Consider the following 17,159-nt stretch of genomic DNA (forward strand, 5'->3'; position numbering starts at 1 on the left):
TAAACGATGAACTGTACATGTTCTGAAACTAGGTTTGTTCCTCAGTGTTGTTCTAGGGATTCACGGTGACTGATCCATGGGCTCCCCCAGGTCGGGTTTAACTGCCGAATAGCGTTCTGTTTTGGTCACGGTGCCATAGCTTGCTTGTCTGGTGTCCTGTGAATGGATGTTCAGGTGACTTTGGGCTTTACTGCGACATCGTCCTTTGGTGACTGCTCCCGGTGCGTCTCCTTGTGCATTCTTTGCAGCAGTGCTTCATTGTGGGGTGTATGTATCTGCAGCTTTGATGCTGCCAAAGTGTTGTTTTCACCTGCAGGCCTCTAGAGTTTTCCTTAAGCTTTTGGTAAACTTAGGAATCACGGCTCGTGCAGGTTAGGAGACCTGGTTTGAGGTCACGTCACCAGTAGAGGCAGAACCCCTTCAGGTCTGTTACCTTAGTCCCCTGTGACCTCTCCGAGATTTGAGGCATAGTACCTGATGAGGGGTGGGAAAGGTGCTTGGGTGGGGGCCACCTGGGGTGGGCGGGACTGTGGGGACTGGTAGCTGACTCAGAGGAGGTCACGTAAGAATAGGTGAGGGAGCGGATGGTTGGTAGGTGCCAGGGGGAGTTACATGTTGAATGAGGGGTGAAGGAGGAATGCTGCTCCTGACAGGGGGCTGGGAGTCTCCAGCAGACGTGGGAGAAGGCAGGATGAGGACGTGGTCACAAGAGAAGAGGCACGTGGGCCAGCGGGGTTTGTCACCATGGGGCTCCGTTGGGATACAGGGAGCATGACTGGCCTGCCCCTGCAGGGACTGCTTTCAGTGTGTGCCTTTGCAACACCAGTGCTCAGCCCAGCCCAGCCACCTGCCCACCCAGCGCTGGCAGGGAGACCTCAGGAGTGGCTCGCTGCTGGGTCCCTGTGCCTCCCGAAGGTGATCCGTGGACATAAGCCCAGAGGGATCACTTTTACCTCCATTCACTTCTCAAACCGCGTCAAGTGCTTGAGACCCTGGGGATGCAATTAGGAGCCGTGTGTGGTCCCAGGGCTCACAGTCTGGGGAGCCCAGACCTGTCACCCGTGCTGTTGGAGCAGATCCCCACCAGCGCCTGAGCGTGGAGCTTTGCAACCCCAGGGAGAGGCGGCGAGGAAATTCCTTAAGAGGTGTGTGTGGGGGGACGAGGGAGAGCTCACCAAGCAGAAGACGGGAGTGCTGTTCACCAGGGGCAAAGTATAGAGGCATGAAAAGGGACCCACTAGTGTTTTGTTCAACAGAAGCGTGTGGAGGCACAGAGTGGAGGGCTGAGCACCTGACTGTGGAGCAGAGCCCAGGTTTGAATCCCAGCCCTGCCACTTACTACCTGTGTGACCTTGGGCAAGTTAGTTAATCTCTTTATGCCTCAGTTCCCTCATCTGTAAAATGGGGACAATAGTACTGACTATTAATTTTTATGAGGATTAAATGAGTTAATATTTGTAAAGCAAAACAGCACCTGGCACAGGCAGGAGTTATGTAAGTATATGTTAAATAAAATGTTGAAATATCTGACGAGAGGCAAGAGAGGAGCTGGGCGGCCTGTGGCTGAGACCCAGGCTTTTGCTCAGCAGACGGTGGAGAGCTGGTGCAGGGTGAGTGGGTGCTCTAGAGGAAATTCTGGGGGCAGCGGGAGGCTGGCTTGGAGGGGAGGTTCTGAAGAAATGAGTCATTCATTCATTCCACAAGCGTTTCTCCAGGGCCTCCAGGGCCAGACCCTGAGCCGGGCGAAGGAAGAAGCTAGAGCACTCAGTTAGGGTCCCTAGCCCAGCCCCAAGCATCTGAGGAGGTCCCTTCTTCCCTTCCTTGCCTGCCACCCTCACCCTATGACTTTGTGTTGCTGGGCAGCGTTCCTGAGGAGAGCCGTGGAAGGCATAGAGTGGGCAGTGGCGCCCAGCCTAGAAGGGGGCCTCTGACTCTCAGTCTTGGGGTCCTCTGGAGAAGAGAGGAAGGTAGTTGCAAAAACAGAGGTTGGTGCCATCCCTCTGTGTCCAACAGAGAAGTGGCCTGGGCCCGCCTGGGCCTTGAGGTCAGCTCTCACATGCAGCACCCAGGTGGAGGAGGCCCTTTCCTTCCTGTCAGGCTCCGGGCCCTCCCCACAGAGTTCCTTACCCTCCTTCCTGAGTGGATCGGTGGTAAACACTGGACTCTCTGCCAGGCGTTGTGCTGGGCACACCCAGATGCACTAGACCTGGCTGCATGCCCCCTGGGAGCTAGTGATCTGGAGGGGAAACGCGGTTTATGGATTTGGAGGAATGGGGACTTCTAGGATCCGGCGGCAGAGGACCCAGATGGGCGGTGTGGAGTGATGACCCGGAGTGATGTGCTTGTGGCTGGAGCAGCTGTGTCGAGATGGGGAGGGGAACCTGCAGACCGGGCGGAAGGACTGCCATGTACAGGGCACAGCAGAGAGCTTGGGCCCTGCCAGATGGGCATGGGAGAAGAGATCGGCTTGGTTAGAACCCAGGGTTTGCGTCAAGGCTCAGAAGGTCCAGTTAGTGCCACACTACAAGAGCCACATCTGCCAGGCGGCTGCGGGGTTTGGAAGTCACTCTGAACCTGTAGTGGTGCGGCAGATGCCCTAGGCTCTGTGAGAAATTGGTGAGGTTTAAGCCATTTTCGTAGTAATACAAAGGCATTATTTGCCTTTTTTGCTTTGCTAATATTTGTACTGATGGTAAAAAAGCAATGGTAGAAACTCTGCAAGTGAAATCATTGCCCACCCTCCTGCAAGGGACATGACACCCAGGGGTGAAAGTCTCCCTGGTGTGGGGTATGACTCCCAGGGATGAGTCCGGCCCTGGCACCGTGGGATCAACAATGCCATCCTGACCAAAAGGGGGAAAAGAAGTGTGACAAATAAGGTATCAGTGGTAGAGTTCACATAGAGTTGAGAAGCTATTCTGGAGCCTACTTTTTTTTTAGTGTTTTGATTGAGATATTTTCATGTGTCATACAGTTCATCCAAAGTGTGCAATCCCTGGCTCACAATATCATCACCTAGTTGTGTGTTCATCATCGTGATCATTTTTAGAATATTTGCATCACTCCAGAAAAAGAAATAAAAAAGAAAAAAATCCATGCATCCTGTACCTCTTACCCCTCGCTCTCATTGATCACTAGTATTGTAATCTACCCAATATTTTTTTACCCTTTATCCTGGCGCCCCCCCATTATTTATTTATTTTTTGTCCTTATTTTTTTACTCATCTGTCTGTATCCTGGATAAATGGAGCATGACCCACAAGGTTTTCACAATCACACACTCACATTGTAAAAGCTGTATCATTATATAGTCGTCTTCAAGAATCAAGAACTGCTGGAACACAGCTCAACAGTTTCAGGCACTTCTCTCCAGCCACTCTAATACACCATAAACTAAAAAGGGATGTCTGTATAATGCAGAAGAATAACCTGCAGGGTAACCTCTCAGCTGTTTGAAATCTCTCAGCCACTGAGACTTTATTTTGTCTCATTTCTTTTGTCCCCCCTTTTGGTCAGGAAGTCTTTCTCAATCCAATGATGCCAGGTCCTGGCTCATCCTGGGATTTCTGTCCTACGTTGTCAGGGAGATTTACACCCCTAGGAGTCATGTCCCATGTGGGGGGGGAGGGCAGTGAGTTCACTTGCCGAGTTGGCTTAGAGAGAGGCCACATCTGAGCGCAAAAGAGGTTCTCTGGGGGTGACTCTTAGGCGTAATCTTAGCTAGGCCTAGCCTGTCCTTTGCAGGATTCATGGGGACAAACCCCAATATCAAGGTCTCCCTATTGATTTGGTTGTTCCCATTACTTGCAAGAATATCAGGAATTCCCCAGATGGGGAAGTTTAATGTTTCCTCCTTTCTCCCCAGTCTCCCAAGGGGACTTTGCAAATACTTTTTTATTCTCTGCCCGAATTACTCTGGGATCTATCGGGACATCACGCTAACCTGGACAAACCAACGACATCTCACACCCTGGTCAGGATTCCATGTAATTACAGTGTTTGAATGAACACAATTAATACAAGTTAAATTAGATAATGCGCTACCAAAAATATAAATTTTGTACCAAATAAACATCTCTGCCTTTGGTCTCACACAGAAGTTGAAATTTTAAAATAGAGACCATATCATCCTTTACCCTTTAGTCTGGCTTGCCTTAGTCCTGTCCAGATCAACTTCATTCATATCTCTAGGTGAAGTCCGATCACGTTTTCAACTTTTTATACAGTTGTTGTATGGGCTAATGTTGACTTTCAGAGCTGTAGTTCTGAGTCTCAGATGTTACACAAATCCACGAAGTTCCAGGGAATGACCAGATTATACACAAATAGCTCAATATCTCAGAATTTAGAAATAACAGTTACAACTTTGGAATAGATGTGACTGCTGTTAGAGCTTGCAATCTCGGAACCTTTACAATAGGCCCCGGTCCCTCCATTTCAGTTCTCCGGGTTTGTATATTAGTTAGTCCGTATGTGTGGGGCATGATGATATTTATCTTTCTGTCTCTGACATTTCATTCGGCGTACTGTCCTCAAGGTTCATTCACTTAGCTGCATGCCTCACAACTTCATTCCTTCTTTCAGCTGCTCAGTAGTCCATGTACACACCACAGTTCCCCCTTCCATCCCTCGGTCGTTGCACCCTTAGGCCACCTCCATCTGTTGAGAATTGTGAATGCCGTGGCCAGAAACACCGGTGTGCAAATGTCCATTGGTGTCCCCACCCTCAATTCCTCCAGGTATATATCCAGCATCGGGGTTCCAGGGTCCAATGGTAACCCCACCCCTGGCCTCCTGTGGTCACCGCAGTGCCTTCCGAGGGGCTGCGCCTCTCTTCTTCACAGCCAACAATGAATAGTGCGTCTCTTTCTCCACATTTCCCCCAGCTCTTGTTATCTCTCTGTTAATTTTTAAACAGTTTTTGCACATCGTACAATCCAACCTGAGTGAGAATCAGGGGTTCCCAGTGTGGAGGCTGCTCTTACACAAGCTTCAGCTGGAATGCTGATTACCAGGGTTTGCCAGACCCCAACCCAAACTGCTCCTGTTAACCCTGCAGAACACCCAGCACTCTTTCAGAGGTTCTGCAAAGGTTCCAGGCACTGTGGCAACTTTCCAGAAACCTACAACTTCCAGATGGACCCCTGGACCAGATAAGTCCTGAAATGCGGAGGGCGCAGCCTCTCCAGCACATCAGCTAGTTCCATCCCCCTAGCCCTTATTACTGACAGTCCCTTCCAACATGGAGAACTTAGAATGGCCATAGCCCAAATACACCTGAAGAGTGGGAGAATGATCAAAGGTGATGGTGGCATTATATATGGAGAAGGTCGGGTTTAACAAATGAATCTGCTGCTGAATCATTATATTCATAAAGTCCATATTCAAATTCATAAAATGATTATAATCATTTTAGTCTCCAGTGTCTTGGAGCAGCTAGAAGGAAAAACCTGAGATTGTGGATATATGTTATATTTCATAGAAAAAAAGGTTAAAAAAAAAAGCGATGGTGGGTAAACTGCTGGAGCCATAGCACAAGTCAAGGCCGCGGCCCACCACGTGCGAGTCGGCACTCACGCGCATGTCATGCCACACGTTTGCAGTAAAAAAGAAAAAGCGCAATAAAAATGATTGATTTGGGAGTCTTGACCCTGAGTAGGTATCATTTTAGCATTCTGGCAAAGAAATGGGAAGTATACAAAAATCAGCTTCCACTACAGACTGGACTGTGGTGCCACTTTAAGGAAAAGCTCTTGTGCTGCTGTTTGAGTTGCAGGCTGTCCTGTTTGTTGTTGTCAGGGACACCGTTTTACTCTCAATAACAGTCAGCGCGCTGTTCAGACTGGGCTGTTGGGCAGACATTATCTTGAAAATGAATAAAGCGAGCAGACATTTGAACAACTGGATCAGTATTTGTTGCCATTGAGGAAATTTGGGCTTTTGGGAGATACTGGAACTTTTCTGATGAGATCTTCAGTGATGCTGGCAAATGTCACTTTTTTGATATTGTGTTGTATGATGAAACTTGTCAACATTTGGAAAACTTGCATAACTCAATAAACCAATATTTGCCAATAACCATTACTTGATGCCACAGATTCCAAAGTGCAGGATGGACCATCGAAAAGTTCATCAGTGTTGTTTCTGATTCCACATTGCAGCTAACCGTTTAAGAAACAGCCTCTTGTCATATTTTGGCGTGTAGCAACGAAAAATATCTATAATTATTCTGAAAAGACTATTAAAAATATTCCTCCCTTTATCAAATGGATGTCAGTGTGAGACAGAATTTTCTTCATATACTTGAACCAAAACAACATATTGCAACAGATTGAATGCAGAAGCAGATAGGAGAATCCAGCTGTCTTCTGTTAAGCCAGACATTAAAGATTGCAAAAATGTAAAACAATGCCACTCTTCTAACTTTTTGTTTTTTAAAAAATACAGCGCCCCCCCCCCCCAAAGTGTGTTATGTTAACATGTAGTGGGCTTATTGTTTTTAAATGGATTTTTCAAACAGTTCTCGGTTTTAATTCCTAGCAGGGTCAATATTGAGAGCTATAATGTACTCAAAGTGTCGTCGGCATCCTCAGTGTAATTTTTAAGAGTGTAAAGGGATCTTGAGATTTGGAAGTCTGAGATTGCTGCTCTGGACCCTCAGGGGCCGTCCCAGGAGTGTGAGCCGGAGTGGTGAGCCTGCTGGGGGCAAGCGTGTGGTGTGGGGCTCCCCCCGGGGCGTCCTGCCTCTTGCCCAGAGCCAGGGCCCAAGGGACTGGACCAGGAGTCCCCGCCCGGCCCCTCGAGGGTGTCCGCCCGCTCAGGGGAATGCATGGTGGGGAGTGCTTTGTAATCTGTGAAACACTCCACCAGTGCTTACTTGTGTGGCTTTTTCTGGAGCTGGTGTGCTTAGCCATCTCTGACCCTTTCCCTGCACCCGAGAAACCTGCCCAGTGGGAGCAGGAGGGCGAATGGCCGGCTCCCCTCCCCTGAGGCCCAGGCATTGGGGTTCTCACGCAGGCCCCTGGTTTCCCCCTGCAGTCTGGGCATGGCCGGGCTGCCGGGGACCAGGCTGGAGGGGAGGCCGCCGGGCTGTCGCTCAGCCTGGCTCTGGGAACGGTGGGAGAAGGAGCCAGGAGGCGAGGCTCGTGCGTGCGCAAGTGTGCCGGTTCAGCCGCCCACCCGCCGCCTGCTCGCTGCAGGGCTTGGAGCCGCTGCTGGAGAGGAAGTGCCGTCGGTTACCAAACGGGTTATTTTCATAACGGCTGTCTCAGGCTGGGGGGAGGGTGGCGGGGGGAGGGGGCAGAGGCGCAGCCGCCACCGCCGCTCACTGTCCAAACTAGGACTTGCTCTGCTGTGAGCTGGAGCAGTGCGGGGCGCTGCCTGCGGGGCCCCCAGCCCCCACCCGCCCACCTCCTGACTGCTGCCCTGCCTTCCAGACCAGGTCAAAAGGGGGCTTCCTCTGGCTCTTCCTTCTCCCTCCCTCCCCCTGGGTGGGTCTGTGGGAGGGGTGGGTTGAGGTGGGCTCGGGCTCTGGTGCCATCATCCCAGTGAGGGTTCTCTCTGCTGGCGGTCTGGAGCTGATAGCAGAGGGGTGCTGTCACCCTTAGCGGTCTGCTCGTCGCTCCCGCACACCCAGCCCAGTGCTCCCTGTGGCCCAGCTGTGCGGTTCTGTCTGGGGCAGACTCTGCTCAGCAAGTAGAAGCCTTGGGGGAGTCGGGGCCCTGCCTTGCCAGCCACCCCAGGCCTTCCAGCCGTCCCTGCTCCTGCCCCAGGGCCTGTGGGAGCAGGGCAGCCTGGGGTGGCTTTTGACCAGCAGCCCCAGGCCCTGGTGCACTGGAAGTGGGGTCACCGTGCACCATCCCCAGCCTTCACTGAGCAGAGAGGGTCTCGGCCCCTGCCCACACGTGGAGTGGGCACTCTGGCCCAATCCCATGGGGCAGCCTGTGCAAGCGCCTGTGGAGGAGCTGGGGGGATCTGGGTGCTCCCAGGGACTGAAGGCATCCTTGCAGCATGAACAGACGTCCAGGTGACACTGGCTGCCGTGTTCCTCATGGGTGGGTGGTGGCCTCCTAGGCACTCTTACTTCTCTTTCTTGGGTTCCCACCCCCGCCATGGGAAGCACAGTCCACGCACCTTTGTGCCCACTGCAGGTGATGGGTCCGCCGTGGCCCTGCACTCTGCCAGGTATTGTCAGGCCCTTTACGTCTGTCATCGTGCCTGAATGTTTTGCAGATGAGGAAACCCAGACTGGAAGGTTAGCTGATGGGCTCGTGATACCATGGTGGTAAATGGCAGGTGTAGGATTCCAAGACCCTTGGGCTTTTCTCCTCACAGTAGGGGCTGTGAGGCTGGTCTGGGTGGGGGCTAGGGGCCCTGTCCTCCAGCCCATGCCAGTGAAGCTGGGTGCTTGGCCCTCTCCCCCACAGCCAGCTGCCTTGGCTCAGCAGCTCACAGCCACGCAGGCTGCCGTTTATCAATTGGAGGGGGCAGACTCCACCAGGCCTGTGTCCCTCCCCCAAGTCCCAACAGCCCGCTAGAGGTCGATGGGCCGCATGAGTCCTTTCCCATCCTGTCCCCTTTGGGGTCCCCCCAGGCCCCTGGACACAAAGCCAGGAGGCAGCCGTTTACTGTGCTCTTGGTGTCAGATGCCTGGGGGCCTGCTTTGATGACCTTGCCATGCACTCTGGGGTGTGTTGGAGGTGACAGAGAGCGTGAAATGGAGAGACACTGCTGCCCAGAGCTGTGCTCTGGGGAAAGGCCAGGGCTGAGTGGCCAGACCCAGGAGAGACCTCAGCAGAGACAGGAAGTCAGGAGTCGGGCGGTCACTGACCAGAGGACACGGGTTTCCATGGAGATCCGAGGAACAGGAACCCGGGGCCTTGGAGGAGTGCCAGGCAAGCGAGCTTGTCAGAGGATGTCCGTCAGCCCACTAACGGCCTTCTCAAGGAAACCAGGGCCAGGAGGGGACAACTTTCCACGTGGTCACACGCCGCATAGGCTCAGGCCTGCCTGCTTGTGGTCCACTGTAGACTGCCCGCACCGTAGGAAGCCAGCCAGGGAGGTCTCTGCCCAGTGTGTAGGCAGAGCTGGGGTGCACCTGGGAGCTGCCCCTCCGCCTCTCCTCTCCTTCCAGGTGTGAGCAGTCGGCCTCTTCCTCCGGGCTTTTCTTGCCGAGGTGGGCCTGGGGCCGCAGCAGGGCCCCACATACTGCCGCCCAGGGAGCCTGCAGCCCCCCCCCTTGCTGACTGTGGCCTTTGTTTTCTGGTTGACACCAGCATCAGGCCGTGTGTCCGGGTGACTCATCTCCTCCAGGCTGGGCAGCGGTTCCCAGGCAGCCTGACCAGACAGGTGCGGAAAGCCGACACCCTCGGGGCGTGCTCCTGCCAGTGCCCAGCAGTGGTGGGCAGGCGGGACACTGGGCAGATCCCAGAGTGGCCGGGCCAGACCAGGGACGTGCGGCAGCTAGGCGGTCAGTTCCCCTTGCCTTGGTGGTGCCAAAAGAGCTCGTTAGCCCAGGCCTGTCACCCAGCAGGTGCTGAGGAAACGGGGCAATTGTTTTTTCTATGACAGCTCCCTTCCTTGGCCCTGTCCCGCCTTCACCCCGCCTTGCAGTCCAAGAGGAAAGATGCCTCATGCTGCACCCGCCTCCAGAGCGCAAGAGGCAGGCTTTGCGGTCAGCTAGGCTCACGTGACCCCACAGCTCTGCAAGGACTAGCGGTGGGCTCAGGCAGGTCACTGCGCCGCGGCTTCCTCACCAGGAGCTTGCACAGCACAGGGCCACCGCGCTGGGTGGTGGGGACGTATGAAGTGGTAGAAACGTTCGCAGAGGTCTCGGCTCAGCTCCTGGGTAACGTTGTTACTGTGAGAGTGCCCTTCAGATGTGGCCGGGGCCCTGTCCACACCTGCCCTCCCGCCCCCTTTGAGTGGGGAGTGAGAAGGCCGTGCCACCCTTTCTTTGGCCGCCTGCAGGGCTGGGCCTGTGAAGGCAGGGACCAGGAGCTGGGCAGGCGCTGACTGCCCCTGCACCACTGTGCCCTGCCTGCCACCCGTCCATTCCCCTGCCTAGGGCTCGGGCCTGGGGCTGCCTGCCCTGACCCACAGGGTCCAGTGGCAAATGAAGACAGTGTGTGGGTGGGGGGAGTGGGCGCGAGACGTACAGGCCAAGCCCAACTCCCCAAGCCCGTCAGCTCCACCTGCGTCTCCCTTTCTGCCCACCACTTGTCCGGGGTGCCCAACTACCTGCCTAATGGCTGCCAAGCCCTCAGCAGGCAGAGGTACTTCTCCTGGTAGCTTCAGGTGGTACCGACCCATGGCTGTGACTCGGGCCTCCCTGTGGCTTCCTGGAGGTGTCGCCACCCTGAATTTTACCAGGCTTCCTGCCTGTCTCCAACTGCTGGGAAAAGTGGAGGCCCTGGGCCCGGTGGCCTGCGAAGGAGGGGCAGGGAGTAGGTGAGCAGGTGAAGGAAGGAGCACGTGTTCTCCAGGATAGGGCCCTAAGGGTGGTTCGAGCACGGATGCCCGCAGGGGCAGGGCGAAGGGGCACCCTCGGGGTGGCTCCGTGTTGGGGATTTGGGAGTTGGGCTTCTGGCCTCAGGACCCTCGGCAGATGTGCCATTCACAGGCTCCCTTCACAGCAGAGCTGGGGGGTTCAGGCTCTGCCTGGAGCTTGACACGCGTAGCACGCCTCTAGCGTCCGAAGGTGAGACTCAGGCCACGTGCACCCAAACCTCCTGCTGCCTCCTGTTCCAAGTCCCCCTGGGTGAAGGCTGGGCTGGCTCTACCCCCCTCTTCCTGCGTTCTCCGAGGGCCTGATTTCCCCGGGTCCTTTGGTCTCTAAGTTACACGTTAGACCCTTCCTGTTTCTGGGTGCCACCCTCAGCCTGACCCCAAACAGAGGCCAAGAGAGTCTGGGGGTCTTCTCAGGACCAAGTTCCTCCTCGGGGAGCCTCATTTGTTACCGGGGCTTGGTTAATGCTGTGTCCCAGGCGGGGGGTGGGGGGGGGTACACCTAACCTGCCCCATATCGTTGGCCAAACAAAGGCTGGATGAGAGGGAAAGCCTTGCCCCAGGCCCCACCCTCCATCCAGGCAGGTCTTAACTGGGACTTTGGACTCTAGGCGCTCAGCTTCCTTTTTCTTTTCTTTTCCATCGGCTTCTGGCAAAGGAGTTGCGGTCTTTCAGCCTAGGGCGCTGTGGGTTACGGTGCCTGGTAGGGGACCCTGTCCTGCCCGTTAACACCTGGGAATGCGTCTGCCCGTCCCGCGGCCCTAGGTGCAGGCTTCCCTCCAGCCCCCAGTTAGGGAGGCTGGAGCGCATGGTCCTTCTCCCGCCTCCCAGGTGCCCTTCTCTGCTCTCGGCACAGGCTGTGAACAGCTCCTGGGCACAGGGTGAGCCGTGGCCCCGCCCCTGATGCTCCCGGTCTCTGTGCCAACAGCCACCTGCCCCTCCATGGAGACCCTCTTTAGGAAGCACTTCCAGCGGAAGGCGCCAGACCCCGGAGAGGGGCAGCAGCGGCTCAGTGGTGTGGGGCTGCCCACGGGCAAGGCTCGGCGCCGCTCCCCTGCCGGCCAGGCCTCCTCCTCGCTAGCCCAGCGGCGCCGCTCCAGCGCACAGCTCCTGGGTTGCCTGCCGGGCTGCGGGGTAGGGACCCGGGGTGCCAGCCGCCGGCGCTCCAGCACCGCACCCCCTGCCTGCAACCCCCGCTTCGCCGTGAACAAGGTGCCCCCTCCCCAGCCCACCTCTGGTGGGGCCCGGCTCCTGGGCACGCCCCTGCTACTGGACGGGCTGGCGGGCATGAGGGAAGAGGAGGAGGAGGGGGAGGAAGTGGCTGCTGGTACCTTGCGCGCCACCCAGCCGGGCACCGAGAGACCAGGGCCACCCCCGACCCCGGGTGCCTGGCCCCTGCTGCCCTTCCGCCTGCGCCGGCGCCGAGCCCCCTCAACCCTGCTCCCCGCCGACGTGGCGGTCGACTGCACCCTGTGGGGCCTGCATGGCTGCTATCGGCGTCTCAGCCAGCCGCGTCCCTCTGGCCACAACCGTGGCCCTGGTGGCCGAAGAGCCGTGGGCCCTGTGACACCTGGCCGCAGGCACCTGCTGTCCCGCAGGCGCCAGGTGGCCGTACGGCTCAAGTCGGCAGGACTGCAGGCCTGGAGCTCCCCGCTTGTGTAGGTATAGCTGGGTCATCGAGGCGACAGGCGTGGCCTCCAGGGCCCAGAGCACAGGAATGGAGGCTTTTGCTGTCCAGGAACAGGTCAGGGCAGTGCCCTGAAGCCAGCACCCCCCGAAGGGCCTGCAAAGGCCTGTGCCTCCTGTGGGAACCCTCCCAGAGTCAGGCACCTTGGGCTCCTCCAGCCCCCGTGCCACACTCCTGTCCTACCCTTGGGCCGAGGGCGCCATGAGGGCAGAGGCCCCAGGTGGCGAGGGAGGAAGCAGCGATAGCTGTGCTGGCCGCAGGAGCCTCAGCTGCCTGCCCCTCTCCAGGAAAGCCATCACCAAGTCGGGCCTGCAGCACCTGGCGCCCCCCCCTCCCGCCCTCGGGGCCCCGTGCGGCGAGCCGGAGAGGCAGATACGCAGCACCGTGGACTGGAGCGTGAGTGGCTGCGCGCTGGGAGGGGTCGGCCCCTGCGAGGCCCTGGGCTGGAAGAGTGGGGTGGGAGAGGTACCATGAGCTGCTGGGAGGGGTCAGGGCGGGCCTGGGGCTGGTTGCATCTGTGCCCACCCCAGAGGCTGGGGGAAACAGTGGCCCGAGCAGGTTGGTCTTGGGCAGGGTGGAGTCGACCGGCGGGCTGGGTGCAGGAGTGCGCTGACATGCCCATCCCGTGGTTAGGAATCGGCGACCTACGGGGAGCACATCTGGTTCGAGACCAACGTGTCCGGGGACTTCTGCTACGTGGGGGAGCAGTACTGTGTGGCCAAGATGCTGGTGAGCGCGGCGTGCTGCCCCCTGCTGGCAGCACAGGGACTGTGCGTCCGTGGACAGACCCCCGCTGGCCCGCAGCTTCCCGTTGAAAGTGGGAGCAGGTTTCCACCTGCTGCTGCTGTGGACTGCCATGTCAGCAGGGGTCAGGGCGTGTGCCTGTTGCCAGCAGCTACGACCGGGGATGCCCAGTGCGCACGACGGGCACCCTGCTGCCTGCCCCGCAGCCGGGTCTGGGATGGAGCTTCCAGGTGCTTCAGGCCCCTCTTTCCCGCAGCAGAAATCGGCATCCCGGAGAAAGTGTGCAGCGTGCAAGATTGTGGTGCACACGCCCTGCATCGACCAGCTGGAGAAGGTGAGTGTGGCGCCCTCTCTCCCTTTCCTGGGCGCTGAAGCCCTCCCAGACTCTGAGCTGCACACATGCGCACACTATACCAACACCACCGGCCAGGAACACTGCAGCGTGCATGCTGGTTAAGGGCCCGAAATGCCTGTGCTTGTGTCCCTGGGCAAGCCACGTAACCTTGCTGTGCCTCGGCTGTCTCATCTGTCACGGGGAGAAAGTAACAATGCTTCAGACGGCTGCTGTGAAGTTAGACAGAGAAGAACACAGAGCATTTAACACGATGCCACATAAGAAGTGCTCTGAAACGTTTGCTGCTGTTGACTTCCGTTTTTATTTTAACAGCTTTACTGAGATATAGCTTATATGACGTACAGCTCACCTGTTTGCAGGGTAGAGTTCAGTGCCTCTTAGTACATTCACGGAGTTGTGCCTCCACCACCACAGTTAAGTTTTAGACCGTTTTCATCACCCCCAGAAGAAGCCACACCCTCACCCCCCACACTCCCAGCCTTTCTTCCTCTGTGAACAAGTCTTTCCTGGACATCGCATGTACATGGAGTCATAGAATAGGTGGTCTCTTGTGTTTTGCTTCTTTCACTTAGCATGTTTTCAGGGCTTATCATGCTGCAGTACGTGTCAGTATTTTATATCTTTTCATTGCCAAGTAATATCCCGTTACACAGATAAACCACAGTTTATTTATCCATTGGTCAGTTGAGGGACATTTGGGTTGTTTCCATTTTTTGGCTATCATGAGTAATGCTCGTTAACCTTCACGTACAAGGTTTTGCCTGGACATATGAGTGGAATTGCTGGGCCGAATGGTAACTGCGTGCGACTGTCTGAAGGGCTTCCAGACTGTTTACCACAGTGGCTGCCCGTTTTACATTCTGCCTGGCAGTGTGTGAGGGTCCCCCCATCGCCCGCACTGTGAGGACAACCGTCCTGGGGTGTGAAGTGGCGTCTCCCTGACAACGGGGGCATGCAGCGTTGTTCCAAGTGGCTGTTGGCCATTCCCGTATCTCTTTGGAGAAATGTCCAGACTCTTCGCCCATTACTTATTTTGGTCATTTGCCTTTATTATTGAGTTCCAAGAGTTCTTTGTATGTTCTGGCCACCAATCCCTTATCAGATACATAATTTGCAAAAAAAGTTTTTCCCACCCTGTGAGTTATCTTTCCCTTTCTAGATGGCATCCTTAGGGGCATGAAAGTTTTTGTTTTTTTTATATATTTTTTATTTTTATTTTTTTTTTAACATGGGCAGGCACCAGGAATCGAACCCGGGTCCTCGGGCATGGCAGGCAAGCACTCTTACCTGCTGAGCCACTGTGGCCCGCCCAGTTTTTATTTTTGATGAGTTCAATTTATCTGTTTTTGTTGTTGAAGTTACTTGTGCTTCGGGTGTCCTCCCTAAACATCCACTGTCTGCTGCTGCAGTTTTCCATCTCGCATATCCATTGTAGGGGGAGGACAGGCTAGGGATTCGGACCCCCGGAGCAGTCAGACGCACTTCAGCTTCTACATGGATTCCAGAAAGAACAGGAGTTGTAATCGCCACCCATCTCTTCTCTAGCCCTCCTGTCCCCTGCACTAGCATGTCAGTGCAGGCAGACAGGGATTGTCGTCTGTTCAGTGCTGTGTCCTGGTGCCTAAAATGGAGCCTAGCACAGAATGGAGCTCATTGAGTGTTTCCTGAAAGGATGAATGAATGAATGATGGCGGTCACACCGTTTTGTTGAGGTCCACATTAATGCTTAGAGAAACCATTGAATTGCCGAAGCTTTGTCGCGTGGCTGGGGCCAGTCCTTGGTAGCTTCATAGCCTGTGCTCAGGAGGGGTAAGGGGTACAGCATGTGTGGGGAAAGGGAAGGGGTATGGGTTTTTCTTTTTATTTCTTTTCCTGGAGTGATGCAGATGTTCTAAAAATGATCATGGTGGTGAATAAACAACTACGTGATGCTATTGTGAGCCATGGATTGTAACCGTGTATGGACTGTGTGTAAACAGACAAGCACACAAAGCCCGTGCACTGTCCCCTATGTGCTGCCTGTGTAGAGGCCTTTCCCAAGGACCACTGCCCACAGTGGGCACTGTGCTTCTAGAAGGAGCTAGAGGGAAAGCTGGGCAGGTGGGCAGCCTCCGTGGTCAATGCAGGCATGGGAAGGGCTGCCATGAATGGGCCTACAGCCCTTCCCAGCCTGTAGAAACCAGACCAGCTTCCGGAGGTCTAGAAGGTGTAAGACTAGAGGTGCTGCCCAGGAGATGTAGGAACAAGCCCCTGCGTGGCAGAATGAGCACTTTTCTGCGAGCCTCTGAGGCTGAGGCTGGGGCGGTTAGGAAAAGAAACTGAAAAGCAGTGCCAGGCATTTTAGGCCCATCATCATGCCCAAAGGGGAAACTCAACCAGGGTCTACCAGATTAGCTGATGTTCTGCAGAGGCCATCAGAACAGGTCAGCAAGCAAGCGCTGAGCTGCCTGCGCGTGCCGGGGTTGGGAGTGCTGGAGCAAGGAAGAACATAAGGATAAGTTAACCGTGGTCCTGCTTTAGCCTGGGAGATGGATGCTAAACTGCTCCTCTCTCCCACCCCTAGATACTGGCCAGAAGTCTGTGAGAAGGAGGGGAAGGGAAGATTCCTTCTGGCTAGTGGAGAGGAGGCAAGGATGCAGGAGGACTTCCCGGAGGAGGCATCTTACATTCTGAGGGCTCTCACCTCCCCTGTAGGGGTGGCCGGGTGGCTGACCCCGAAGGAGGTTCTGACACCCAGATGGTCTTTGCAATGTTCACAGATAAATTTCCGCTGCAAGCCGTCCTTCCGCGAATCAGGCTCCAGGAACGTCCGTGAGGTAATCCAGGTGGTTCTGGACTGGGAGGCCCGGGTCCCTGGTCCCTGGGAGACCTCTCGGCTGAGCCTCCAGAGTGCCACTGGGGACCCTCCCTCCAGGCTGTGGGGCCCAGGGTGGTGCAGGGCTGCAGCTCTGAGAAGGTCCCAAAAGGGAAATTCCTGCCACACCTCAACTTTCCTTGCCAAGTGCGTGCCACTCAGGCAAGGCACGTCCCTTGTCTGAGCCCTCGCGCCCCTCCCTGCCGCCGAGACCATCTGCGCTCCTGCCCGCACACAGGACCGCCTGGCGCTCCTGTGGAGACGCTGGGGGTGTGGCCGCACGCCCACCTGCCTGTCCCTCCCCAGTGACAGTTCCTTCCTCCTCCCCCAGCCCACCTTTGTGCGACACCATTGGGTGCACCGGCGGCGCCAGGATGGCAAGTGTCGGCACTGCGGGAAGGTGAGAGGCCTGGGCAGCTGCCCGCTGTGACACTGGGCCCCAGGCCCTCTGCAGCCAAGCTCTCGTTGCCGTTGGTCCCCACATGGCCAGGCCCCTGCTCTCGGTCCTGGGCTGAGCCAGGGAGCTGGGAGGCCCGTTTTCCCCTGTGTGGTGACTGGGCTGCCTTGAAGTGGCGGGCGGTCCCTTTGAGAAGCACAGACTCGCTCACTGCGGGGCCCTCCTCGTGCCGAGCTGGGTAGGCCCCCCAGGGGGAATATGGCTGGAGCCTGTTTCTCTTGGCATAGCCCATAGGCATTTTGTTCACTTGTTTGCTTATGGTCTGTGAAGGTGACCCCTTCTAGAGGCGCAGGGCCTGGTCTCCCTCCTCCGTTTATTCCCACGGCCCAGCACAGTGCCTGCGGAGTGGGCACTCAGGGAGCAGCTGTGGGTGAGTGGGCAGTGCAGGTGATGGGTGCTGGAGAAGCAGGAAGGCACTTCAGGTGCACCCACGTGGAGCTGGGCCAGACGGCTCAGGAGGGAGGGGCATCTGGGGAGGCAGGAATTAGCCCGTGGACCCTCTCAGCCGAACGTGCCTGTGCATGCATGTGTGCACACGCTCACACGCTCACACATG

At 56.2% G+C, this 17,159-nt stretch overlaps 1 protein-coding gene across 11 annotated transcripts in view; it reads left to right on the top strand.

Moving 5' to 3' along the window:
- The window catches only part of DGKZ (diacylglycerol kinase zeta), a 42,662-nt gene that overhangs the window by 17,081 nt on the left and 8,422 nt on the right, over window positions 1-17,159 (top strand). For 2 of the 11 annotated variants that reach the window (XM_077114552.1, XM_077114556.1), the window contains exons 2-6: window positions 12,481-12,589; window positions 12,827-12,922; window positions 13,197-13,271; window positions 16,052-16,108; window positions 16,478-16,546. In XM_077114552.1, the coding sequence (XP_076970667.1) occupies window positions 12,481-12,589; window positions 12,827-12,922; window positions 13,197-13,271; window positions 16,052-16,108; window positions 16,478-16,546 (406 nt within the window). Of the gene's footprint in view, window positions 1-7,324; window positions 8,027-8,142; window positions 9,134-9,275; window positions 9,470-9,570; window positions 12,165-12,480; window positions 12,590-12,826; window positions 12,923-13,193; window positions 13,272-16,051; window positions 16,109-16,477; window positions 16,547-17,159 lie in introns of those variants that run through there. The other 9 variants (XM_077114553.1, XM_077114554.1, XM_077114547.1 and 6 more) reach the window with 8 other exon arrangements.

Source organism: Tamandua tetradactyla, chromosome 8 (genome assembly GCF_023851605.1).
Source record: "Tamandua tetradactyla isolate mTamTet1 chromosome 8, mTamTet1.pri, whole genome shotgun sequence".
NCBI classification, from domain to species: domain Eukaryota; kingdom Metazoa; phylum Chordata; class Mammalia; order Pilosa; family Myrmecophagidae; genus Tamandua; species Tamandua tetradactyla.